At 38.5% G+C, this 25,824-nt stretch overlaps 3 protein-coding genes across 3 annotated transcripts; 1 reads left to right on the top strand and 2 right to left on the bottom strand.

The window, feature by feature from the left end:
* Nucleotides 1-500: 500 nt before the first annotated feature.
* On the top strand, nucleotides 501-5,514 carry si:ch73-139j3.4 (CD82 antigen). The gene is made up of 9 exons (XM_056245187.1): nucleotides 501-668; nucleotides 842-944; nucleotides 1,215-1,293; nucleotides 1,528-1,643; nucleotides 1,753-1,827; nucleotides 1,964-2,065; nucleotides 2,172-2,333; nucleotides 2,441-2,524; nucleotides 3,932-5,514. Exons 2-9 carry the CDS (start codon nucleotides 879-881, stop codon nucleotides 4,298-4,300), a joined length of 1,053 nt encoding a protein of 350 aa, XP_056101162.1. The 5' UTR covers nucleotides 501-668; nucleotides 842-878; the 3' UTR covers nucleotides 4,301-5,514.
* A 485-nt stretch (nucleotides 5,515-5,999) lies between these two features.
* Nucleotides 6,000-11,934, bottom strand: kitlgb (kit ligand b). Its single transcript, XM_056245179.1, has 8 exons — nucleotides 11,639-11,934; nucleotides 11,324-11,431; nucleotides 10,981-11,037; nucleotides 10,381-10,539; nucleotides 10,130-10,301; nucleotides 7,982-8,082; nucleotides 7,617-7,771; nucleotides 6,000-7,516 (listed from the first exon to the last, which is right to left on the bottom strand). Exons 1-8 carry the CDS (start codon nucleotides 11,660-11,662, stop codon nucleotides 7,474-7,476), a joined length of 819 nt encoding a protein of 272 aa, XP_056101154.1. The 5' UTR covers nucleotides 11,663-11,934; the 3' UTR covers nucleotides 6,000-7,473.
* A 1,394-nt stretch (nucleotides 11,935-13,328) lies between these two features.
* lmf2b (lipase maturation factor 2b) lies at nucleotides 13,329-25,110 on the bottom strand. Its single transcript, XM_056245174.1, has 14 exons — nucleotides 24,926-25,110; nucleotides 21,689-21,942; nucleotides 21,506-21,534; nucleotides 19,340-19,533; nucleotides 18,810-18,991; nucleotides 18,553-18,700; nucleotides 17,362-17,496; nucleotides 16,615-16,720; nucleotides 16,114-16,210; nucleotides 15,038-15,211; nucleotides 14,712-14,880; nucleotides 14,516-14,627; nucleotides 14,159-14,267; nucleotides 13,329-14,039 (listed from the first exon to the last, which is right to left on the bottom strand). Exons 1-14 carry the CDS (start codon nucleotides 25,017-25,019, stop codon nucleotides 13,707-13,709), a joined length of 2,136 nt encoding a protein of 711 aa, XP_056101149.1. The 5' UTR covers nucleotides 25,020-25,110; the 3' UTR covers nucleotides 13,329-13,706.
* Nucleotides 25,111-25,824: the final 714 nt, after the last annotated feature.

Genomic DNA, 25,824 nt, shown 5'->3' with positions numbered 1-25,824 from the left:
GTACTGATGATGATGATGATGATGATGATGATGATGGCGATGGCACTAACACAAAAGTTTTGTTGCGGTATAATGGTACCTTGATGATATCAGATACTACTTTGATTCCTATTCAATTATTATGCTATTTACATGGAATTCCAATGTTCAATTATTATTTTATTATAATCAGGATAAGTCCAAACTAGTTACCATTATATATTTCCAAAATAGTCATGGCAATGGTTCCATGTCCAAAAGCCACAGTTCAAACCATGGTACTTCTTGCTACCTGTTTATTAGTAGATGAAACTGGTGAAACAACAAAAAAACAAACAAACCATTGATTGCACAATATAGCAAAAGGAAATAAGATAATCATTTTTTCACATTCTGAACCCTGTCAAAACCCCTAATTAAAACACAAAACACTGGGCACATGCAGGTGTAAAAGCACAACACAAGTGATTGTTAAAGTTAATCATTTATGTTGTTATGAGGAAGTGAACTTTAAGCCTGAGATGCATTACAAGGATCTCCAGGAAACCATTATGTTACCAGATGGTATGAAATACACATACTTGAACCACAGAAGAAAAATGGATGTATAACGTAAAAACTTCAGACAGTTTAGACTTTTACCATTCCAAATTGGACAAATAACAAGGAAAACTGGTTTAGCAATACAGGTAATTCAAACCTTTGAAAGTGAATTCCTGTGGCACTTAAGCAATTGACAGTATAGTTTTGATGTGTTATTCAGTATTTTGTTTTTAATTTCGTTGTGAAAGCTATTCTTCAAGGAATGTGGTCTTTTTGTAACTTATATTTGTGTTGTCTGTTTCCGAACAACCTCTTTTAGGTTTCATGTGAAGCTGTAACAGTTTGTTAAAGGCAACATGAAAGCAGACGACAAACTTCAGATCCTGAAATTCTTTCTAATGCTTGTCAATGCCTTCTTTGTGGTAAGATTAAATATAGGAACCATAGATCTGTATGTTATTGGCAAGGATTTTAGAGACATTTTATGTTTATTAGTTACAAAGAGCTTCCTGGACAGCAATCAGATATATGAATCATACAGTGGACATTGACATTCAGCCCATAATGTGATGTGCTCGTTTTCTTCCAGCAGTATATAAAGACATAGACTTCTGTATGAGGAACTTCCAATAAAACATCTAAATTCATGCATGACATGTACAAACAAGTAACAGATTAAATAATCTCGACAGATTCTTGGCATCAGCATTTTTGCGTGTTCTGCTTGGATTTTGTTTGACACAGACACCTTTGTAATTGTTCTCAGCTCCGGTAAGTTTTCTTGTTTGTGATAGTCTGTCATTATGTTTCAACTCAAAATATGAGTTATCTTACACAATACATGTTTATTGCAAATTGCACCACAGTACCTATAATAATGTTTTAGGGCAAGATGTTGTCTCTCATTAAAAAAGAGTCTATATCATCCATAGCCAATTTAGAGTGAGCGTTTGTCCTTATATCTGATTTTGTGGTGTTAATGAAGCGAAACGTGCGGTCTCTCAGAACAGCACGTAAAGGTGGTGGCTGGGGGGCTCTTTTTCATCGGACTTGCTGTGGTTGGTGTGTCTTTGCTGGGTTGTGCCGGTGCCTATTTTGAGAGCAGATGTTCCATCATATTTGTAAGCATGACTGTACATTCATGCACAGTACACAGAGACACTGATAATAACTTTAACGCTGTTATAAAAGCTTGCTATTAACATTTAATCTTTTCTGTTTTTTTTTCAGTATCTGTGCTTCTTAATCGTCATCATACTGGGTCAGATTTTCATCACCTTAGTGCTATTAATACAAAAGCAGAGGGCAAGTCTTTGCTTTATTAATATACGGAAAATCAACGCTGACTTCAAATTCACTTGAGACATTCGCTAAGAAGTAACTGCTTGATATAACGATTAAACAAATTGTCTAACCTAACGCATATGTCGAATGTTACCAGATTGGGCAATATTTGAGGGACAATGTGGACGACATCATTAGGCAGTATGGAGGAAATGAAACCCAAACGTCCTGGAAACTTCTAGACAGTGTGCAGACTGCTGTACGCGCATGATTTACACCTTTACTGATCAGGAATGCAACAGTCTTTTCTGACAATCTGCAAGGTGGTTTGACAGAGGTACTTTTTTCTTTTATCTTTGCTGTAGGCAAAATGCTGTGGTAGACTGACCTCAAATGAATGGAGGAATAACACGGTTATTGAATCCCTGGAAGAGGCTGACATCTACCCGTGCTCCTGTTTCAATGGTACCTGCCCAATTCTGGATGGAACACACAGCTTTGGAAACGGTTCAGACATCTATGAAACGGTAACATGTGTTGCCTTTTCCCATCATCCCAACCTTTACTTCATCTTTTCCCTGTTGATTTAATTTGCACACTAAAACCGTTTTTTTTTTTTTTTTTTTGGTGATAGGGCTGTGAGAAGGTTCTTGTGGACTGGCTAGAGATGAATATAACCTTAATACTTGGAATGGAGGTTGGCCTTCTTTTGATTCAGGTAAAGAGAGAGCAAATAACTAAATGATTTTTCACACAACATGTAACCAGTTAAAATAGTATTCTGGGTTAAGTACAAATTGACATCTTGGACTTATACAGCTATTTTTTCTCTTGTAAGTAACACAAAAAAATAATAATAATTGACGGTTACAGCAAAAATAAAATAAAAAATAAATATAACTGTTGTACTTTATATTTCTCCCTGGTAAGTGCATAATGCAATGCACTTTTAGTGATTGAGTTTAAATTGTATTTAACCTGGAATATTTTTAAACTGCTTTAAACTGAAATTTTGGTAGCACTTTACCATAAGATCCCATTAGTTTAATGTTAATGTATTAAATATCTAGTTCAGTCTTGAAACTCTAGAGAGCGCAGGCTGATTGGTCTTTACATGCAATCTACAAGCAATTGCATCATTGATCCTGCAGCCAATGAGATTGTCAATGACCAAATGAGACATTTAAATATCAGTGTTTGCTGTAAGCTAGTCCTGCAGTGCGCTATCAGAGCTCCTCTGAACCCTCCACCTCCCCCAGCTCCACCTGCCTAGATCTGCTATGGGATTTATGGATGTAATAGATACACAGAGACGATGCTAATGCTATGAGCATGCAAATTATGTGTATATCAATCTGTGTATCTATTAGCAATAGCAGGGGAGGATTTAGTGATTTAGAGGCCCCAGGCAAAATATAGGAATGGCCCGCCCTATATATTTGCACACATTTACCTGGATCAACCTTGAGGTTTCTTTCTCTGTTGTGATGCTTGCTGCTGCACAACGATGTCCCATAGTTGTTTCCAATTTTTCATGTACATATTATGATGTAATTAAATATAAATCTGGGTTATTGTGGTACATACAAGCTCTACGAAATCTTACATTTGAATGGAGAAATTGAATCCTCCATATAATGATTTATGTGCTTGGATTATTTCTAATGATTAAACAATAGATCAAAACAAGACATGGTTTGAAGTAGGCTACTGATTATTGATGTCCATCCGTCTTCCATGCCACTTATACTATATAGGATGTGGCAGTGCTGATGATTACTGAGGTACAGCAGGGTGAATTGAATTATATCAGAGTAAAGAGGTTAGGGGAACTTTGTTCCGAGAACTTAATGTGAACATTCTGAGAATGTACAAACGTTCTCCAAACCAACAGGAAACATTCTATTTATGTAAAGAAAACTTTCCTGGCTAACCAACAGAGAACGTTAGTATATCTATTCTGGGGATGTTCTGGGAACCAAATGTTGTTAGCTGGGATGTTAACTTATGTAGTTAATTAATGTGTTAGAAATAGAACCTTTTTGTAAAGTCTTACCAGTATTTTAATATAGAAAAACGTTCACAAATCTAATGCATTTGGATCGTTTTGTCTCATAATGCTCAGATTCTTCAGTTTATCTTTGGCGTCCAAACCTACAAATGCATTGGCCGCAAAACGAGGGAACTGCATCCCAATAATCTGCTGAACGCCATGGAGGAGAACCCTGCAGCAGAGCCTGAACACCAGCAGTACAGTGCAGAAAACCACCAGTTTGAAATTCAAACCCCTAACCCTCAAATGGACAGTGGGAAATATGCTGATGAGAATAATGATCAATATAACAATCCTGTATTTTACGAACAGGGCAACAGTCAAATGTACAATACTCGCCCTCATAATTTGCAACACCAACAGAGCTATAATGGCAGTTATGATCAGGGGTATATGCATCACCAGAACAACCATCAGAGCTACAATCATGATGATTATTAAAGTCAGATTTCTTCTCTGGAGTAATGTGATCAGATTGGGATGGGCTAATTTGCGGTTTTAAAAATAACATGCTGTACAAAGACCAAGCTGCGGTTTATGTCTGACCAAAGACACTTAAAACCTTCTCGTAAGACCATTGTTTTCTTTCACTAAGTTCAGGTTTGTGCCTGTTCCCAGGGGTATCATTTGTCATTTTAAAGACAACCAGCATCGCCTTCTCCAAAAAATTCATTCCAGACCTCTCAGGTCAAAAGCTTTTTAACAGCAACTCAACATATGTCTGTAGAAGTCTGTTTTGGGTTCGATGACAGACAATTTACTCGTTTTTTAAAAGATTTTATCTTAAGCTTCCATTTTATTTGAATGCCCCATGACAAGTTTACAGGTATTGCATAACTGTAGAAGTGTAATTATATAAAAATACTGACCTGAAATCATAACCGATACAATATGAGACAATCCACACAATACAACTTGCAAGAATATTATTATTCAATTTTACAACACTGTTATATGGCGAAAATATTAATGAATATAAAATAAAAAATCGTTACTCTTTTTAAATAAAGAATAAAAAATCTACCTGTTTTCTACTTTTACAATTAAAAATAAACATGTTTTATATTCAACAGCTATATTTACATTCTTTTGATTATTAATAATCAATAGAGAACAAAAAAACTGTATTTAAAATGCGCGTAAACCATTAGTCATCCTTTGCTTTTCGTGCCACGGAGATTCCTCAGTGACATTCAGATGATTCAAGGGGTTGTTTAGTAAATCATTGCACACTTCAGACCTGCTTTATGAGTCAAGACTTGATGTTAATGACACTGGGGGCCGTTCAGTGTGTGAATGTATCTGTGTGTGTGTGTCGGAAGCTGAGTCGGCGAGTCAAGAGTGGGCTTTGACTGAAGTTTGATGGACGACACTCACTATAGACCATAAAGAGCGGCGTTTCTGTCCGCATGAGAGGACCCTTTGTTACAGTCGCTCTGCGGTTGATGATAGCCAGGCTGACATTATCGACCTCATGCGGTTATGAGTTGGCAGTCATGCTTTACGACAACAGTTGACAGCGCACGCATTGATGGAGAAAAAAGAGAAAGTTACATGGAGAGGAGCTTGAGATTTCCACTGCCAGTACCTGATTCCACTCTGGAAGAATGACAGAGTGATGCACAATGAGTCAAAGGGGGATTCTCAGGACTATCTGGGATACATGAAAAAAAACAAAAAACTATTCGAAAATAGCATAAAAGGGTTGTTTTAGGTCATATTTTAAAGAAATAGTTTATCTAAAAACAAAAACTGTCATTTATGCATACTCACGTTTTGTGGAGCACAAAATGAGATGTTTTGAAGAATGTTCATGCTGCACTTATATTGTAACAAAAATAACAAAGAAAGCACCTAATATTTTTCTAAATGTAGTCCACATGACTCATGGACAATATTCTGGAGCCAAATGGCAGCTTTGTGCACAATAAACCGAAATTTAAAGGGGCTATATGTAAGAATTTTTATATATTAAATCACTTATTTATTGCCAATGTGTGAACATCTTGTAACGGAACTTCACCTTCTAAACGAAGAACGAAAAATAACTTCGCTGTGAGTATATCAGGGCCTTGAATCATGTTCAGTCTCTTGTATATTACTGCAGTTCACTTAATGCCCATCAGTGTCGCTAAAAGGGTTTCTGAATTCTACATATAGCCCATTTACAGAGGTTTCTCACAAATCTCATTGCACTTCAAAATCCCTTTAAAAAATGTATTTGGACTCTTAAGTCGCATATAATGTATGAGTTCAATTGCATTAGATACAAAGTATCAAACCAAGGGGTATCAACAAACCCAAGTTCAAAAAAGCAAACCCAATTTTTGCACAAATTTCACTTAATTTTACAATGTCTTTTAACTAACTGGTGTTTTATGAAGTCAGTTCACAAAGGTGTCTTAGAACAGGTGTAGTTCACATTAACAATGAGCATGTTCATTAGACAGAACATTCGTCAAAACCTCTCCTTTTGTGTTCTATGGAAGAAGGTTAGTCATACGATATCATGGTGAGTGAACGATTTTCAATTTTGGGTGAACTACCCCTTTAAAATCAGAAAAAAAATCTATTCTAATCTACTTAGTTGGCCTTAATCTCTTGACATGAATATTATTTAGCTACAGTGAGAAGAAAAACAGACACCGGAAGAGAGTGAGCGAGAGATTCTATAGCAAGTGGGATTAAATTATGGGATATGAGTCATGTTGATGTTACATCTTCATCATGTGAGCTCTTTTCTCATGCTCTCTGGGTTTCCCCATATTGTCTCGAAAACAATCAGCTCTTGTTGAGCCGCAAGAGCGTGTGAGCATGTGTACATGGCCAAGCTAGTTAATACAACGCAATCGGACCGATGACCTGGCTTACAGACCCTCTCAAGAGGGACAGAGACGTTGGATTCTTCCAGCTGGAGTGTGTTTGTGTGAGAGAGACAGAGTTTGGACATGTGAAAGCCAAAGTGGATGAAACGAGGGTGCGATGTCTGATACCTCCCTCTACAGAAGGACCGGATCTTGTGAGGATCCAGCGTTCACAGACACGCATCAAGGGCTTAAAGATCCCCTCCATCAGTATCAGCAAATAAATGAGTAGTAAAACGCCAAAAATCTTAGCACTGTTGTCCACGCTCTAAATCAAACGTGTTTCTAGACAAGCCCATGCTCTGTTCCAGAGACGTTTTCTGGTGAAACATTAACCACCGTCCTCATGCAATGGGGCGCTGGCACAAAAAAGCCATTTATCCTCTGCAGGACCAGTAGCGTTCCTCAAAACCAACGAGCTGCCGCGGGCATTGCAGCCGACCAGCCAACGGGCCCATCAAAGAGAGACACTTCCTGTCGGATGAAATCATAAAGGTTTTTCCATGGCCGTTTTTAGGATGGCATCCCGGATTCTCATTGGTTGGTTAATGGACCCGGCCGACACAAGTTGCGATTTGTCTCTTCAGCCTAATGTTTTTTGTGGTGAGCAGGTACAGGTAAATCTAAAAACATCTGATGCACTCCTCCTGTCACCGCCAAAATATTCCCTTCATTGTCATCTTCATTAATCCGGTTATTTCGACCACAAAAATACTGCTGTTTCCATTGGTTTCCCTCATGCATTTTTGATTAAACCTCTGTGTCTGCACACCCTAAAGAATCCAGCCACGCCCTGTGAGGATGCCACATGGTGATGGAAAAATAGGCTTTGTTAGGTCTTGTTTACTAACTGGTAAAAAGACAAAGACTTGTTGCAACTAACAGACTGCTACCTGTCCTGTTGATTAGTGGAGCTGGAACCAGAATCCCCTCGCGCAGCTCCGCCGTGGGGCTCGGTTCTGCTTTCTTCAGCTCCGTCCTGGGGCTCAGGCAAACTGAGAGCAACTTCATGCATTCTTTGTGCACAACAGCCTCCTCTTCTGAATACCTGCAGATTGAGATAACTTTGTATTTTCTATCATAATTGATCTTAGTGAGACATGCAAGACACGGGTGTTCTCGAAGCATGTCAATGCAAAAATGCCAAAAATGTCATTGAACGCCTTCAGGGCTTCCTCACTATCGTGACGCAGGGAAAAGCTACTTCTGCTGGTAAACATGGTTATATATTGTGTAATATATAAGGGTACTAACTTACCATCCTGACAGAGAGAACAAGAAGCGCCATGCAGGGGATGATGAGCACCGCCAAGAGCCCGTGAATCGCTCCGTTCATACCGTTCTGCTGTCTGCTTTTGCCTGCCAGAACATAAGACCAAATTCCCTTTTTAGTTCTTACGTGTACACTACTACACTATATAGAAAGAAGTATGTGGACATATGAACACCACACCCATTTGTGTTTGCTGAGCATTTAATTTTAAAAGCATTGGCAATAATAAGGATCCTCATTATCCTCCCTAGCGTCTTCCATTGTTCTGAGAAGGCTTTCTTTATGTTGGGACATTTGCTTCCATTCAAACACAAGAGCATCAGTGAGCCAGTGTTAATCTCCTCAATGAAATTACTGATGAAAATGGTAGTTAAACTTGTATTATGTTCGAATTTTGGGTAAGGTTTTTGCGGTTTAAATGGACCCTAATTGGATTCAGGTAGAAATCAGGTAAAAACAGTAAACCTTTAATATTAATACTTCTCACACATTACAACAAAAACAAATGATATATATAAAAACAAAAATGGACCATTTTTGAAATATGAATATTATAACCAGTATTGTAACATTTTTTTTTTAATTTAAATTGTAAAATTTAGTTTAAAAAAAAAGGTTTAAATGGTTTTGTTTTATTTTTGTGTGCTTTCCTGGAGCTCAAACAGAAGAGCATGGCGCTAGCAACGCCAAAATCATGCATTCGAAATAGTTGAACTGATAAAAATGTACGCCTTCAACGCAGTTTACATTTCTTTGGGATAAAAGTGTCTGACAAATGCATAAATGTAAATTTAAATACTCAGGATAGTTGAGAAACTGACATTAAAATGACATACATTTTTTTTTTTTTTTTTTTTTTTTTTTGGGGGGTGTGTGCAGATACGGTTAACCATAAAATTGCGAGTATTGACCCGTGAACATCAAAATTTTCAGAAATTTTGTACACACATTCCACAACACCTGAAAAGTGTCAAAATTTTGCAGGCATGCTCATGACCCTAAATGAGAAACTGTGACAAAATGTAAAAAATATATATATATATCCTTGTTTTTTTTCCATCCAAACTCATTTGACACAACATATTTAAAGTAGCCCCTGAGATCTTAAGTTAATATTTCAATAATTTAATAACATATTCCCGTGTTCACAGTTCTCTGATGTCAGCTGATGGTCACATGAGGTAAACAAATAAAATAATGAAATTTTGTTATAAATGCTTTCATTTTAAAATTATGTATTTATTTTAATTTTATATTAAGTGTCATTTTTTTTAATCAAATCACAAACTCCCTGCAGTTCCCTCACAAACCCCAAGACCTTTAGAAACTAAGTATTGTAATTTTAGCAGCATTTATCCATTTAATCAGCACAAGCTGAAACTAATGATTATTGGTAAAATGAAACGCATCTTGTACATATGAGATCTTTCCACAACAATGCACTAAAACACAGACAATGAATAAAAAAGCATAAATAATTCATAATACTGTATTACAGTATTTTAGGAGCTCACGTTCTCACAACAAGGACAGAATACATATTGTATTAAAATGTTTTAATATTTAATCAAGCACTTTCTGTCAACTAAAACTCAACATTATATTGAGAATACTATTTTTTACATTTACATTTTTTTAAAGAACAAGACAAAAGTCTAAGTTAAAAACAGGTCTGGGCTTTGTAGAGGCCTGTCAAGTTCCACCACACCAGACTCAGTAAATCATATCTTTATGGAGCTCAAGGACGTTCTCATACGGGACCCTCCGAAAAAAGCTTTCACACAATTCTCGAGAATGCTTGGTTAACGCTACACTCCTGCTTTACAAACAGCAAGACTACTGATTTACCTGCTATAGTGTGTGTTTTGCACACATATGCTCAAATTTTGCATGCATGTACTCAAGTTTGAACAAACTCATGATGGAATCTGCCTCCTTGGAACCCTGAAAAACATCAACAGTTTTCCACAGAATTGGACATTTTACATACCGGTATCCGCTGCTTTAATATCTTTGCATCAATTCTGCAGAATTACATCCATTCTGCAGATATTTCGCCTCCAAAAACCTCAGATTCCATCTAGGCCTGCTCATGCATCATATACATAACAAAACAATATTATGTGCATTCACCTGGTGTGAAAGGAGGGGCTGCGGGGGTCTGGCAGGGGGGAGGTGTGCAGTGACGAAACTCGCCGAGAGTGGACCCGGCCACTGCAAGAACCTCTTTAACATGGTTGAAGTAACGTCTAGATGGCCACTTTACCCTTTTGTAGTGACATTCGAATGTTTGCATCGTCAGCTCCTGAAGACAAACAAACCAGAGTGAGCCGACAGCCATGACAGCGTTTCAAAGAATACCAATGTAAATGAGAAGGAATTACCAGCTCCTCTCCCTCCAGAGTGAAACGGAAACCCTGCAGCATTGTTATAAAAATAGTGATGTTGGCTTTATTGGTGGACAGGTTGCCAAACTTGAGGGCCAATGTTTTTAAACTGCTTTCAACTTTATACAGGTTTACATATAGCCAGCAAGCTCCACCCTTAAATATCAGAAAAGAAAAATATTTAGGCGTCACTCCTGGAACCGTCACAAACCACAACCACTCTGTCCCCATGTGAAACATAATGTTTTATCTGCTGATGGCCTCAAAATTAATTTGGACACTTGTACGAAATATCAAAATTTTCAAACCAGGGGCTATTTTGTTCAAAGAAACATGCATGATTGCATTTTCAAGACATTTCCAGATAAAAAGTTTGTTAGGTTTACATGATGAAACAGATCCATTGAATTTTTTTATGAATACCAAAAATGTTTGTTGAGAGGAAAGCTTTGCCTCATTTGTTTGCCATGTGGTCTGATATTTTATCCTCTAATGCAATTAAATTCATACATTAAGTGCAGCTCAATCGTCCAAATGTGATTTTGGGCCACCGTAGATGCATCCGTATTATCAAATAGTATCATGTATCACACTAACCACATCCTTGGTGATGAAGTCGATAGGGATTCTGTAGTCACTGGGAATGTTCTCACTCTGATGGGTTGAAAAACAAGAATTGGTTGGCTGTATAAAATGTACTATTTCAATTGGGAAAAAAAGAAGAAGAAAAAAGAAAGAAAAAAAGTCCTGAATTGTGTAGAAAATTTGTTCATAATCGGCCTAAAATGGTTTGTTGATCTTAGTCTCCAAGCAGGCTAAGCTGGTCTTCAACTGGTCCTTCAGCGTGACCAGACGAGAAACAGCTCAAAATCCCTCTAAAACCAGCCTGAGTGACCAGTAAACCAACCAGCCTGAATAAAAACTCTGTTGCAGATCTTACCAATGTTTCCAACGTGGCCACATCATCAGTTAAAGGGCTTCCAAAAACACCTGAGCACGCCACAAGCCCAGAAAAAAGCAACACTAATACACAAATGCTTTCTCCGATCTGTAACGAAAAAGTCTCAATGTAGTTACAGTATTAGAGACAGTAATAACGCCTATCCAGTCTGAACATGATCACAGGATCGTGTTCTTAATCATAATCATTTTACAAGACAACCTCAATAAAGTAATGAAAAGTAATCAACGATTGCATAGAAAGTGAGTTGGTTACGCTGTGTGCGTGCGCGTCCCCAAAAGTGCGTGTACTCACCTTAATCTCCCTCATGTGGAACATGGGATTATTAAAAACAAATCAGCCGTACGTTTCCTTACTTTCTTCGCTTTCCCTGACAGCGGAATGCAGGCATGTTTCCGCCTGCTCATCTGAATGGAGATAATCACAGGACGGGAAGGGATCAGTGGTTGTGGCGTGCCTTTTTCCTACGGTCCCGATGGAGAGCATGGCGTGTTGAGCGCGCGACGCCTGTGCGTAATTTCGCCCTGAAGCGCTTCTGTGAATTGAATGGGGGCGGATGGACTTGTCCTCTGTGTTTAAGAGGTAGGGCGCTTTGACTCACTTTTATGTGTAAAATAGAGAAAAACTATTCAAAGGAGGTTCCGTGACTCATCCAGACCTCAATCACAAGTGACATGGGAGTTTGTTGTGTGCCCTTCTTAAAAAAAATAAACGAAAAAAAGCTGTTTAAACCATCCTAAGAAGGTAAACCATCATCCAAAGCTAAAACCAACTACACCAAATAATAAGAACCCCAATGCCTTTACAATGCCTTTACAACCAGCCTAACAAGCTGAGAAGTGGCCAAAAACTCCTCCTAAAACCAACGTGACCAGATGAAAAGTGCCTCAAACGCCTTAAAACTAACCTGAACAGCCTGAAAACCAGTCAACATAACAGACTAACCAACTGAAAAGTACCCAAATCCCCTCTAAAATCAGGCTGACAAGCTGAAAGTACCCAAAAACCCTGACCAGGTTAGCAGAGCAGCTCAGACTATAAAGATAAGACGTTCACACATAATATATGGCTAAACTTAAATGGTTTGCTGGTGTATCTGCCTGAGCACTTGGTTTTAATGTGGTTTCGAGCACTTTCCAGCAAGGTCATTCTGCGAGACCAACTCAAGACAACTTAAACCAGCTAAGACGGGTTTCAATTTTCTCTTTTTTCTTTTAAACACAGTAATAACAGTATGCAATTACAAGATGATCCACAAAATTATTGCACCATTACATGTAATCCATCATTATTATTAAATAATGACCAGTGTAAACAAAGAAATACACGGTAATATGAACCCTAAAAGGAGGTTTATAATTAATAAACACTTATTATATACACATATTTGTGTATTAATATTTATAAATGATTCATTAAATAATTGTTTAATAATAGAATTCAAATCATTGTTCAAATAAAAAGTTTCTATGTTAACTTGAAGGCATTAGATATTTGTTCAACATACTCAAACTTTTCTATTCCTACTAAATGCAATCTGCATACTGTAAATCTTGCTAAATTATAATGAAACATTTGGCCTCAGTGTTAAATAATTATATATGACCCATTTTAACATTTAAAATCCTGCCTCGGTTGTATATTCTTAGTTTTTGAAGTAAATGTCACTCCATAAACCCTAAACCATAAACCCAAGTGTGCAGTGATGATGTGTACACTGCCATCTAGTGCTGACTGACAACTGGTTTGCAATTTTTAACTATGAAATGTATGATTGACAGGTGGATTAAGTTTTGACAGAACTGGTACATCCTTTACTTGAGAAACAATATAAGGTGAAGTTTAAAATTAAATATCTCATCCAAGAAACATTCCACCCATGTCCTTATAAAGAGGCACCTTTTCAACATTACATTAAGGTGAAATACATTTTTTGGATGTTGATTTTAGTAGCTGAACAAATATTAAAGATTAGAAAGACAACTAAAGAACAATATTTATTAACAACCATTTAATGAGTTACATAGCATGAAAAAGTTGCATTGTGCTTTTGTTGTAATCTTTGGGACGTCCACGGTGTATAAAGAAGGGCGTAGGTGACGGCTTAAAAATGGACTTGGTTTATGTTCAAAGCCAATTACACCAAGTACCATGCATACTGTGCATTTGACATTTGAGTGGTTTTGACACAAAGAGATAAAATGGTGTAGTGGTAAACACAAATCTGAGGTGTGTGACAGGAAGGAAATCAAAAGACTCAAAAAAAAAAAAAAAAAAAAAAAAAAAAAAAAAAAGTACACCTGAGAAAGATTCATTTGTCATTGCATCTGGCCAAACAAAGGCACAAAGTGACAGCAAGAGCTCATTTCCTCTTCCGGGGGCTCTTTTCTGAATCCACCTTTCTTTCTTCAGAGTCCTTTTTGCCGCCCCGGGTGGACAGAGAAGCCGCGTGGCTTTTCTCCGCGGTCTCAGAGGGCTCTTTGGCTTTCTTAGTTTTGTGATCAGCTGAAGCTGGTCTGGGTTTTTTGCCTCCTGAAGCCCAGGAAAAGACGGCTTTGACGAGGAAAATGCCGACCAAAGTAGCTAACAGTGTTGAAAGCACCAGGGACCCCGAGAGGCCTTTGACGTGGCCCCGAATCTGGCTCAGGATTTGGCATACAGGTGTGTCTGAGCTGGGCTGATTTGGGAATTTCTCCTGCACGCAAACAAACATGTTTCAGTGTTCATTTGTAGTCAAAGTGAAATCACAACTTAATCTATTTGCTTTCCCAATGCATATTACTGTGAAAGATTCATGTTTGTCTTCTACTTCACCTTTAGTCCAGACTCATCTAGCAGTTTCTCAAGCGTCAGATCATCAAGGGTCACAATGGGAAAAAACTCCTCGTTGTACTTCCGCCTCCACCAAGCCTGCAGATGGGTCCTTCCAAAACAACAAACACAAGTACAGTAAACCTGAGAGCGGATTCAGGCTGGTATGCGGCTTTATAAATGTTCATTATTATTATTTCTATTTCTCCCCAGACAGTTCTCTGCAGACAGACAGTTAAATTATTCTCTCCATTTACAAAAAATATTTTCACAAAATCTAGCACTAATCTGAAACCACAATATAATTATGCGCAATATCCTAATGTGAATGGGTGTTGAATAGAAAGGAATGGAGCTCACTTGTCTTTGGCAGGGTCTGTGAAGTGGTAGTTGTAAAGCTTGGCTTTGACTAGGGCTGGTGGTTTCTGACTGAAGGGGTACTGCGCTTCATCCACCTGAAGTAGACTAACCACTACAGGAAGGAAAAACAGGTTAACAACTCAAATAAGTCTCAAATGTAGGCTGATAAGTAGTGACCCCTGCTATGGTCGCTCACCCTCTGGTTTGCCCTGTAGGAGGCGCTGTACGAGGCCTGTAAACCAGGGGCTTTGATCGCTCCCCTCTTGAGCCGCCTGCCACATCAGACACTCCAGCCGGGGCTGGTAAGGTCCTACTATGGGTGGGGCGGTGTTCACATTTCCTGGTTTATACATGGGGTTCATCTCCTGCAACAGGATAAGAATACAGTCCACTGAGGATAAACTTTAACCTTTCCGTTGAATGAATACTTCATGGAAACAATGGCTGCCTGGGTCATTACTCAGAGAGTAAAAAAGATTTGGATTGTTGTTGAATGGCATCCTTCCCCATTGTCTTTCTCACCGTCCATGTCAGGCCATCATAGCTTCCCTCTAAAATGATCTCAGGCCTGCCCTCAGTGGAGATTATTCTGTGCTGGATCCCGTATGCCCCGACCAGCTGGAACCTCTCTACGGCGCTGTACGCGTCCCGCACTTCAGATATCACTGGTATGCCAGTCATGGCTGTGTATGGAACCTGAGAGGAAACATCAACACAAATGTACTTACTTACAAAGGCAGGTAAAAAAAAAAAAAAAAAAAAAAAAAAAAAAAAAAAAGTTAAATTTTTACACCAGTTCAGTGTATAACAGCACTTCTCAATCCCCCCCATTGTCAAAGACAATAATTGAAGGCCACCCAAGATTTCTGTTGTAAAGGAAAAACTTGCTCATTTTCAAACCTTGTTATTTACAGAAACTTGCAGTGGCTATGTATAAATCAATTTAAAATAAACACTTAAATGTTGTTTAAAAAAAAAATTCTATTTACATCAATATTTAATTAAAATAATTTAAACCCATAAATTACAGAAGCAGTTCAATAACTGAATGTTTATTTACATGATTAATAATGACTCGCGTCATTTGTGATTTTTTTAAGAATTTTTTACTCACAAATAGTCATTTCTCAGCAATTTCTACCTGATAAAATATTTTTAAAATGTATATTTGTTATAGAAATGTCCTATATCTTTATCTTATTTTAAAGCATATTTTAAATAATTTTATGCCATCTTGAGGCCCCCTTGGAACTGTACAGAGGCCCTAGCAGGCCCCGCCCCTGGTTAAGAATCACTGATCTATAAAGATCATGTTTTATGGTTATGGACAGCAGAGGGCAGTGTATTGCTTGTGTGTAATAAAACTGGAGCAATTAAAAGGAAACAAAAACGATATATACTTTGTTATGACAATAATATAGGTTTTTCTTTACAGGAAATGCAAACAAATTAACAAATACAAAGTCACTAGTTCAACTATGTAGCATTTGAGATTTAGAACAGTTAAGCATAGCATTTTCAATATGACTGTATGAGACGCAAAGCCTCCTAAATCACACATCAGTTGTTAGGTTGCATATGTAGGACATGTAGCTCACCACACTGAGGGCAAAGACGGCCACAGCAGCCGCCGTGATGACGGCCCACTGGATGAGGGACCACACCTTGCTGACCAAGCCTCGTGTGCACACACACCTGACAAAGGAAACAGATGCAAGATTTCTTGGCATGCCTCCTGTAACAATGGACTTTGGCAAAATCACAAGCTGAAATTCTGAATCTTTACTTTTTGTTCAAACACACACACACACGTTGGGTTTCCATGTTTTATGGGGACTTTCCATAGACAATGATTTTTATACAGTACAAACTGTATTATTCGGTCCCCTAAACCTACCCATCTCAGAAAACCTGAATTTCTTTTAGTACGATTTATTAACTGTTTTCCCTCATGTCGACCAAAAACGTCCACACGAGGCCAAAGATTTCTGCCATTGCCATCACTGGCATTCATTTTGTCCCCACAATGTATGGTTTACCAGGACCACACACACACAAAAAATAATCAGATTCTCATAAGCATTCCTGATGGGGCTTACATTAGCATGGCGGCCACCGCTTCCCAGGTGAACGACAGCACACCAACCCAGAGAGTGAAGCCCTGAAAATGCTTCAGAAATTCATCAAATTCCTTTTGAGAGAAATCTGAAAGAAAGCACCAATGAACAGATCAACAAATAATTCAATTAACTGATGCATCTGTTGGTGATATTTTGCCTTGTTGACATAGCAGAATAAGTTTCATATCACAAAACATTCTTGAAAAACAACAAATCAGTTCATGGCAAGGCAGGTTAATGGGTGATTCTCACAAAATGTGCCAAAACATGTCTGGCTCATATTTCACCCCACTATCAAAAGAAAAACTATAATCTGGTATACAGAAAATTATTGTATTGCTATTTTTTTTTTAGCACTGTAGCATTTTCGTGGAACAAAAACCTTTGGCACACCACAGTTCCATAAATAAAGAAAATACATATTTTTTTGCATGTTCTCACTAAAGTAATACAAAATAAATAAAATAAAAAATAAAGTTTTTTTCCCTCCACATGAAAATGTCAATGAAAACAGTTTATTAATGAAAATTTTACTACATTCGCTTCTGATTTTGGAGTAAATTTATCAAACCTCAACATATCTCCATGAGATTCGTCCTAACATTTTACAAAACAATGCAATTCTAAGTTTGTATTCACATATTTATAAATCTGTTACCAAACTAAAAGCAAGCATCAGATACATTTTTGCAAATCAGTTTTATATATTCCCACTTGAAGACTCACTGGTTTTGGATGACAGGGTTTTGTTTTCCCAGTTAATCTGCAGCTTGAAGAGAATAACTGTACTGATCAGGATGAACATGTAGACGGCCAACTCCACCAGCACAGACAAAACACAGAGAAAAGTCTGTGCGCAGGCTGAAAAGCACAGGCATACACTCAAATTAAAGCTCATAAGCGTGTTGGGATCTTCACACATTGAACACTAGTTTGATACTGGCAGAACAAAAAGACTTCATTAACATCTCCTTCGATGCATTTTTACTGAGATTGCATTAACCCTTTCACACGTAAGTTTAAAATATTCTAACTGACCCCCCAGCGTGAGTTTTTCAAGACGACCGTTATTTAGAACCTGTCACTTTAATGTTTCCATGGTGACGCGTCATTTCTTGTCACGTGACACAGCGCAATCACAACACAGAGCTGAATGAGTGATGATCTGCTTTTATGTCTTTTTTCCATTTCTATTCAAAATATTCACAAATGTATTAGCTACAGCATGAAACACTGATATTCCGATTGTCAAATATGTGCAAGTGGATGTGTTTTGTTGTTTAAACATATTTATAACGATCGCGTTAGTTGAGCTGTATGCACGATGGGCGGCGCCATGTTAGTTTGTTTCACAGTTCAGAGAATCGGACCTGTTGTTTCTCACGAAATACATGAAAGTAAGTGGCCGGTGAACTAGGAGAAGAATAGGGTAAAATGTAAAGCTACTTACACAATGTGTATCTGATATGAATAAAACGTTTTGTCTTATTATAAGGGAAATGATTATTGTTGCCGTTTCCATAGACATCAGTGTCTATTTTACTAATTCAAAATCACTGTTTTGCTAGTACTTATGTGTATTTAAATGTCTGAAACCTAAAATAAACATTATGTGGTTTAAAATACTCAATAGTTGTGATATATGACAGCACTGAGTGCGTCTGTCTCTGGCTCAGCGCCAGCCAACGCGCGAAAGCACGTTTGAATTTAGCAGTTGATCACGTGATGCACTGACCGTTCTAATCACACCGGTGTGATCGTACGCTCCAGGGACCAGCCAAGACTGATCACACCGGTGTGATCGTACGCGTCAAAGGGTTAATGAGCCCCATGATCCGACCATTAGTGCAAATTCTGCTACTACCCCACCAGATATGACTGCACAAAACAGAAGTTAGAGATATGAGCTCCTCATACCCTTGGACTTTTTCTCCTGGCCCTTCTTCTTCAGAATAGCACTGGAGCTGAAGTGTTCGTCATCCAGCAACGAGACGCTCAGGGCGATGCTCAGCAGGTTCAGAAGGCCACAGTTACCAGTGAGGATGTGGCAGAGCTGAAGAAACAGCTGACAAAAAGGTATAAAAAGAGGTATAAGTGGAAAAAAGACTTGCAGTAGCCCACACACAATATTAGATGTTGATATATATATATATATATATATAAATAAAACAAACCTGAACATAAAAGCTGAACAGTCTCAAGCGGCGAATGGGAGCAAAGAACATCATAAGAGGAATGGTGATCTCGCACTGCAACACAGCCACTGCTCCTAATCTCAGCAGCCAATCAGGGAGCTGATGGACGAACCAGGCCAAAGGAGTGGGACTCATCTGGCTCTCAAAATGATGACTCAGTGCTGCAAAAGAGATGCTCGAGTTTTCAAAGCACTGTAATCTACAGATGAGTCAGTTTGTCCCACACAGATGTGCTGTCTGCCTCACAGTTCTTGGCTATTTTTAGCATTACTTCATGCAAATTCAAATATTAATTCATTCATAGCCTTTTCCTTTTTCAAGTATTTACGTCACTAAATTTTCAAATCCATATACCAATGGCTGTTTTCTATAACAAATCATTTGAGGAGTTGATTTCCACCAAAGTGACATACGATTTCCTCATGAATAAGAGTGGGCGGCATGACGAGCACAAATTAACTGATCCCAACCAATACAGAATGAATGATGTTAAAAATGATTCAACATACCTGACAGGCCGTACCACGCAGGGTCGCCACTGGCCAGCTTACTCGCACCTGTGCAGAAGGTCAGCCGGAAGAACAGCCAGCGGGTCAACCAAAAGGTCACAGAGTCGTGGTACTTGTGAGAGGAGCCACAGCGCAGCAAACCCAGCGGAGCTACAAGCACAGCCAGAAACCCAGCCTCCAACAGCAGGATATCCCTATGAGACCATTACAATGAATCAGAAACCGTCACACGGAATTACAAACATGACTAGATTTATATCATTTCTTAAAGCCAGGAATAGTTCACTTACAAATGCAAATTCTGGCATCATTTACTCACCCTCAAGTTGTTTCAAACCTGTATGAGAGTCTTTCTTCTGCTGAACACAAATGTTGGTAACCAAACAGTTAATGGACCCCATTGACTTCCATAGTATTTTTTTTCCTACTATGTAAGTCAATGGGGTCCATCAACTGTCTGGTTACCAACATTCTTCAAAATATCTTCCTTTGTGCAGTTCAGCAGAAGACAGAATTTTCATTTTTAAAGAGCATATTGCAGGTAAAAAAATCTAAATGAATATATAACCTTGTATGAAAATACCATATGTCGTTTTAAAACATTTTAAATCCTGCATTAACTTTTCATAAGGGCACTAATTTAGTAGATAAAGTGAGCGTTTCTTGGACTGCTTGTAAAAACTGCTTTTTTTTCTCAAAATCGCGTCATTTTACGTCACGCCAGGGAGCCTCAGCCTCGCCTCAGTGCAGAGTAGGCTGGTATTCAGTGAGAGCGGCCGTGAGTAAGTGTGTTTTCGGTAGTTTTTGTATTTTAATTTATCATCGTCATGGTAAATTGTTTGTGGAGGTTGCAAAAACTCCGGCCTGTCAGGACATCGAGTCCACAGGTTTCCATAACAAGAAAAGGGACGGTGTTGTATATCTTTCGTGCCTGGTGCGGTTTGTGCAGGTGAAGAGACGGGATTTCTCTTCCGCATCGGCTTCGAGAAACGCGGTCGTGTGTAGCGTTCACTTCAGATCGGAGGATTATCATCCCGGCGATAATGATGGAGTTCAACATGGGATGCCGAAGCAAAAATATTGATCGTCTAATACTGCACCATTGGCATGAAATAGTGTGATATAGGTAGTCATGCCCTAAATAGAGGCAACTTGTAATTGAAAAACAAAATTCAAATCTTTAATTTTCTGTTTGTTATAACCCAGGTGAAAAATATGTATTAAAAATGTACTTGGGTATGTTTTTAGTACAATAGAAACTATACTTGAGTATATTTTTACACATTTAATAGTATAAATATACCCTAAACATACTAATGTCTGCTGGCCTGATATACGATGGTAATAATCTGTACAATATTGTGAGCACAGTGTGTATCGTTAGCGAACGTGTATATCTATAAGCACGTCTCTCACCAAGACACCTGTCCTGTTCTCCACTGGTTCTCACACCACAACTCATGGTGTCTCTGACCGTTCTGTCCGACATTAGTCCTGGCCTGTCCCTGCTCTCTTGGCAGCACAGCAGGCTCATAATTGTATGGCTGTGGTCCGTCATACGAGTAAGTACTTCCTCAGCGTCCGAAATGTCATTGCAATCCATTGTTTTCCTGATGTTTGAATCGACCGCTCTCCCGCCCGTTACGTCACGCCCATTTTCAGACGTGGAAGTAAAATTCTCACAAAAACGACTCCAGAAGCTTCTGTAGCGTATTTATAAGTATATTTTAAAGAAAATCTAGTTCCTACATTATTTTTCTATACATTGACTCGTTGGGTCTTCTAACATGCAATATGCCCTTTAAGTGAACAATTTCTTAAAGAAATATATTCTTGTGCCTAGATATGGCTGGGTTCTTCAAATACGAGTCAGAATTTGGTCAATTTCGTTTGAAAAGTTAAAGCACAGCCCGCTAACCACCAATTAGTCATTTAGTGGACTGCAATCACATTAAATTTAATGGGCAAGCACATAATATGCAGTAATGTTTGTGGCCAGTTTTCCCTCTCATAAACATCATTTTTCTGCTGCAGAGAATCTGACTTGCAAATGCCCCAATTATGAGCCTCAACAGCAATGGAGAAATAACAAGCAGTTATGCCAGTGTCGGTTATACCAAACAATACAAGGTCAACGTGCAAGTCATGACAACTTGAGGAACTCACCATTCAGACTGGAGGAAGTCTCCCCCAACCTATAAAACAAAACATATAATCTCAATTATGGTTCCACAGAGGCCACAATCGCAAAATCACCTAAAGACGACTTAAAGAAGCACCTGACATAGTGCACAATAGTTCTATAAACTTAAATAGCTTTTAATACTCTGACAGGAGGCGTTTACTAACATTATACAGTGAGAGGTAAAGGGCCCACAGGCAGAGGTAGATCAGACTGTCTCTCAGGGGTCCCAGCAGCACAGCACCCAGGCTCAGCACCAGTCCGAGCAGGCAGATGAGCTCCAGGGCCTGCTGGGGCCCCAGACCCAGAGACGGCCCCAACCACAGCAGGGACGGGGAGGCCTCCAGCTGCTCCAGCAGCGGCCGCTGCACTTTCGGCATCTGCAGGCGTACAGGAACAATACCTTCATCTCCATACAACCCTGTCCAGAGACACACAAACAGAGGCGCGCTTCATGTCAATGTGATCACTCTTGCTGTGCATGATTTAACTGTGAACATTACTCAAGAGAACGTAATACCTTAATCTGACTTAGAAACAACTTTCCTTTTCAATAAAGAGACGGAAAGGCATACACGCATAACCAATGTAGTCCGATTCACAAATTAATGAGAAGGTTCTTTTAAAGGGTTAGTTCAGCCATTAAAAAAAAAAAAAAAAAAAAAAAAGTTTACTCACCCTCATGTCGTTCAAAACCTGTAAGACTTTCGTGCTTCTTCAAAACACAAATGAAGATATTTTAATGGCATCTGAGAGCTTTCGGTCCGTCCTGACAGTCTACGCAACTGAAACTTTGATGAGAGTTTCTTCATGAAAATCTTCTTAAAGAGATTGTAAAGCTTGTGCTTGTGAGCTTCAGCAAGAACCAGTGAGGTTTGTTCTCGTGCGTCAAGCAGGTTCAGTTGAGCTTCTGTTTATGTACACTGATCAATGTTTATATGTAAATAAAAATTCAATCTGTTCATCATGTAAAGAAATCGAGTCTCTTCAGACAATTTGGACTTAACCACTCAATTAATATGAATTAGTTTTACGATCTCTTTATGAAGTTTCTGATGTGTGGTAGTTGCGTAGCTGTCAATGGAGGGACAGAAAGCTTTCAGATTTCATTCAAAAGATCTTCATTTGTGTTTCGAAGATGAACAAAAATCGGTTACGGTTTGGAACGACACAAGGGTGAGTAAATCAACAACTTTTTTTCATTTGTAGATGAATTAACACTTTCATGAATTGTCAAAGGACTATATTTTACAACTATTTTATTATAACTATACTTGTGCACATCATTATTAAATATTTAGGCAAACGCATTCTTTGATAAAACTATACTCCTGTTAACAAATGAATGAAAAACAAAAACATTCCCAGCCCATTTTATTTCCATAATGTGAGAAATGTGTCAAATTCAGGAAGTAAAATATGTTGTGAATGCCATTTCATTTTGACTTTAAAGAGGTATTGATGAGTGAGGTATAAAAGGGTCATAAGTCATCAGGTACTGTGCTGATTAGAAACATTGGTGGTGGTGGTGGTGGTGACAGACTGCCCTCATGTTCTGCACACACTAATACAGCATGTTGTGCTTGTTTGCGGTAGTAGAAGCACAAAGCATCAAGCTGTATGTAAACATTCATTCAACAGAACACAGGCAGGCACACACTGCCATGACAATGAGCAAAACACAAACCCGTCCTGTGAGTTTTTAATGCCTGAAAACAAGCACAGACACCCCAGATGTTCCAGCAGTGTTAAACACTGGATGCAAACAGGTGCACTGTAAAATACTGCTTTAGGCGGCTTGCTAAGTAACAATACACTGACAATCAGTTCAGAGAGATCAGGAAATACTACTTTACTTTGTTGCAGAACTTAGGGTTAATGTGACTGAGGTCTTTCTTAAGGTGGATGGCAGTTAGCAGAGGAGCAAAGTTGCATGGTCACATTTTTGGCATGCAAGCCACAGCAAGAGTGCACGTATTGCAGGCTGGTTTGAGTTAGAGAACAGGCCGTGTATTGTGCCAGTGCCAACGTATGACTAACGGTTTCTCTTTGAATGCTCCTTGAAGACCCAGTTATGCCTCAAGCGGCTCCTCCAGGGACACTGCCTTGAGGATCTCATGCCATGTGTGCAGATTCCATGTGCTTTTCCCAAAAGCATCATAGATCGTAACACCATTGACACCAACTAAGCTCACGCTGCTTTTAGAAAAAAAAACACAGCCCTGGAGTTTAGCCCTGACTGGAATATATATTTTCAAAAGAACTGAAACTCTGTGAATATGCCTCCCTTTGCTGAGTTTTAAACATGCAGCTGGGCCACCAACAACCCAACTCAAATTATCAAATGGGAATAGAGAGCTATTATTAAGTGCATTTATGATTTCTCTTATCTGTGGGAAACACAGTCTGCTGGTGGACAGATTTGGCAGTCTACACCATACAATACAAGGATATACGTGAAACTGCTCTTTTAATTCTTTCAAATAAATAATATAAAAGTGCTTAAGTTATTCTTGAACTGACCAAAGTATTTAAAGGGACAAGGTTACGTTAAATCCACTGTTATATAGATAAAACTGTTATATAGTCTATACAGCATTCAAATCAATTACTTCTGAAGTAACTATACACTAAAGACAAACAGAGTAATCCCTTTACTTTTTCAAGGAAAATTACAGTAATTAATTACTTTGTGGTAATGCATTACACCCAACTCTAATATGGATGCAGATTAGAGACAGCTTGCATAATACTGCACTTGGTAATACACATTGCAAAAGCATGAGTCACAATGGTAAAGAGATGAAAGCTCGTTAAAAAGAACTTTGCTGTTGCATGGGATCATAGGAGCTTGACACTTTTAAAGGTCTTGGTACATTCTACTACCGTATAATTAGTTGGGGGGAAAAGAGCCTTCATTATGAATACGCCATACACATGGCATATCCATAGAGGATTTTAGGGACAAAAAGCTCAAAGGCCCCTGAGTGATGACGGGTCACTACAGTGCGCACTCAGCACTAACTGGCGGGGTTCCTAAAATCAGCACATGTGGAGGAACTGAAGCAAAGCTGGTTTATTCATACGGGCATTGTGTCCAGTCATTTCGAAATCCTGTTTAAAATATTACATAGACAAATCAGCTAGAATGCGTCGTTCTGCATGGAGAGATGCGGTTTGTGCACGAGGTCCTTCAAAAGTTTGAACTGAAACTGGTCCCCCGTGACAGGAGAACGAACGGTTAGCGCTAATGAATGAATGACCTAAAGGAATCATGTTTTGTTTTCGCCGACATTCCCCAACAGTTCAAGTTCATGTGTATGCGCAACCATTCATTAATGCCGCACCCAAAATCCACCATAACCGCCAAACATCCATCTTCAAAAAAAGAGAAACTTCCCTACCTGGTATCTGAACGTAGATGGATGAAAAAGCACACACGTATATAAGTGCAATGCTGATCAAGAACATTCGTCTGGGCGTTTTTACTTCCCCCATCTTGGCGGCTTGCTGCAGGGATGAGGTGTCACTTTGTTTCGGGTGATTCGAGAGCTGATGCTCATTGGAAAAATGAAGTGGAGTAGCAGGGGTGGAGTTTGAATTAGTGATGGGAAGTCCGACTCAGTTCCGCGAATCGGTTCTTTTGAACTGTTCGTTCAGTTCTTTTACGTCATGACGTAATCATAGCACGTGGTCCCCGAGATTCAAACGAAACGTTCCAAAAGATCCATATGTAGCAACATAAGTCATTTAGAATTAGAACCTAACTATAGTTTGCATATGGTTTTGACCATACTAAAATTAATTTACAGATACTGAAATTGAAATGTTTATTAAACCAACTCTGTTTAGAATGCGAGTTTATAAAACCAAAAAGCGAGTGTTTACCGCTTTTTTTTTTATTATTCAAGCAACATACATTTTGTATAAATACGAGTATTAAACATTATACATACAATAAAATAAAATAAAAGACTTTAGAAAAGCCGCTCGGACCGTAAATCTTTTTAAATAGGAAAACGAATCATTTTAATCAACCGGTTCAATTGATTCATTCAAAGATTCGACTCAAATTAACGATTCATTCACTAGCTTGAATTTGTGGAACGTTAATAGCATTTTGAAAGCAGAACAAGACAACAGTGTATATTTTAGACAGTTACATCCAGCCAAGCGTCACATAATCAATTGCTATTATTGAAGCAAGTCTTCCCTAGCAATTATTGATTCATGTAACTTCAAAATAACAATGATATTTTTATTAATTTTAAATTGGTAATTTTCTTTTTTTTATATAGATAAA

The sequence above is a fragment of the Rhinichthys klamathensis genome, unplaced genomic scaffold, assembly GCF_029890125.1.
Source record: "Rhinichthys klamathensis goyatoka isolate OS25496 unplaced genomic scaffold, OSU_Roscu_1.1 h1tg000029l_1, whole genome shotgun sequence".
In the NCBI taxonomy this organism is placed as follows: domain Eukaryota; kingdom Metazoa; phylum Chordata; class Actinopteri; order Cypriniformes; family Leuciscidae; genus Rhinichthys; species Rhinichthys klamathensis.
Note: the sequence above shows the minus strand (reverse complement) of the source record. Positions and strands in the feature narration are given on the sequence as shown.

What these genes read in the sequence shown, in the direction of transcription:
- si:ch73-139j3.4 (XM_056245187.1), top strand. Translation starts at nt 879, where the DNA reads ATGAAAGCAGACGACAAACTTCAGATCCTGAAATTCTTTCTAATGCTT. An exon ending in TGTAATTGTTCTCAGCTCCG is followed by an intron (nt 1,294 to 1,527) that starts GTAAGTTTTCTT and finishes GCGGTCTCTCAG; the next exon opens with AACAGCACGTAAAGGTGGTG. An exon ending in TAGACAGTGTGCAGACTGCT is followed by an intron (nt 2,066 to 2,171) that starts GTACGCGCATGA and finishes TCTTTGCTGTAG; the next exon opens with GCAAAATGCTGTGGTAGACT.
- kitlgb (XM_056245179.1), bottom strand. Translation starts at nt 11,662, where the DNA reads ATGTTCCACATGAGGGAGATTAAG. An exon ending in ACTTCATCACCAAGGATGTG is followed by an intron (nt 10,540 to 10,980) that starts GTTAGTGTGATA and finishes CTGATATTTAAG; the next exon opens with GGTGGAGCTTGCTGGCTATA. An exon ending in TCCACTAATCAACAGGACAG is followed by an intron (nt 7,517 to 7,616) that starts GTAGCAGTCTGT and finishes GCATCCTCACAG; the next exon opens with GGCGTGGCTGGATTCTTTAG.
- lmf2b (XM_056245174.1), bottom strand. Translation starts at nt 25,019, where the DNA reads ATGGGGGAAGTAAAAACGCCCAGACGAATGTTCTTGATCAGCATTGCA. An exon ending in CCAGGAGAAAAAGTCCAAGG is followed by an intron (nt 17,497 to 18,552) that starts GTATGAGGAGCT and finishes TGTGCTTTTCAG; the next exon opens with CCTGCGCACAGACTTTTCTC. An exon ending in CCTACAGGGCAAACCAGAGG is followed by an intron (nt 14,628 to 14,711) that starts GTGAGCGACCAT and finishes TCCTTCCTGTAG; the next exon opens with TGGTTAGTCTACTTCAGGTG.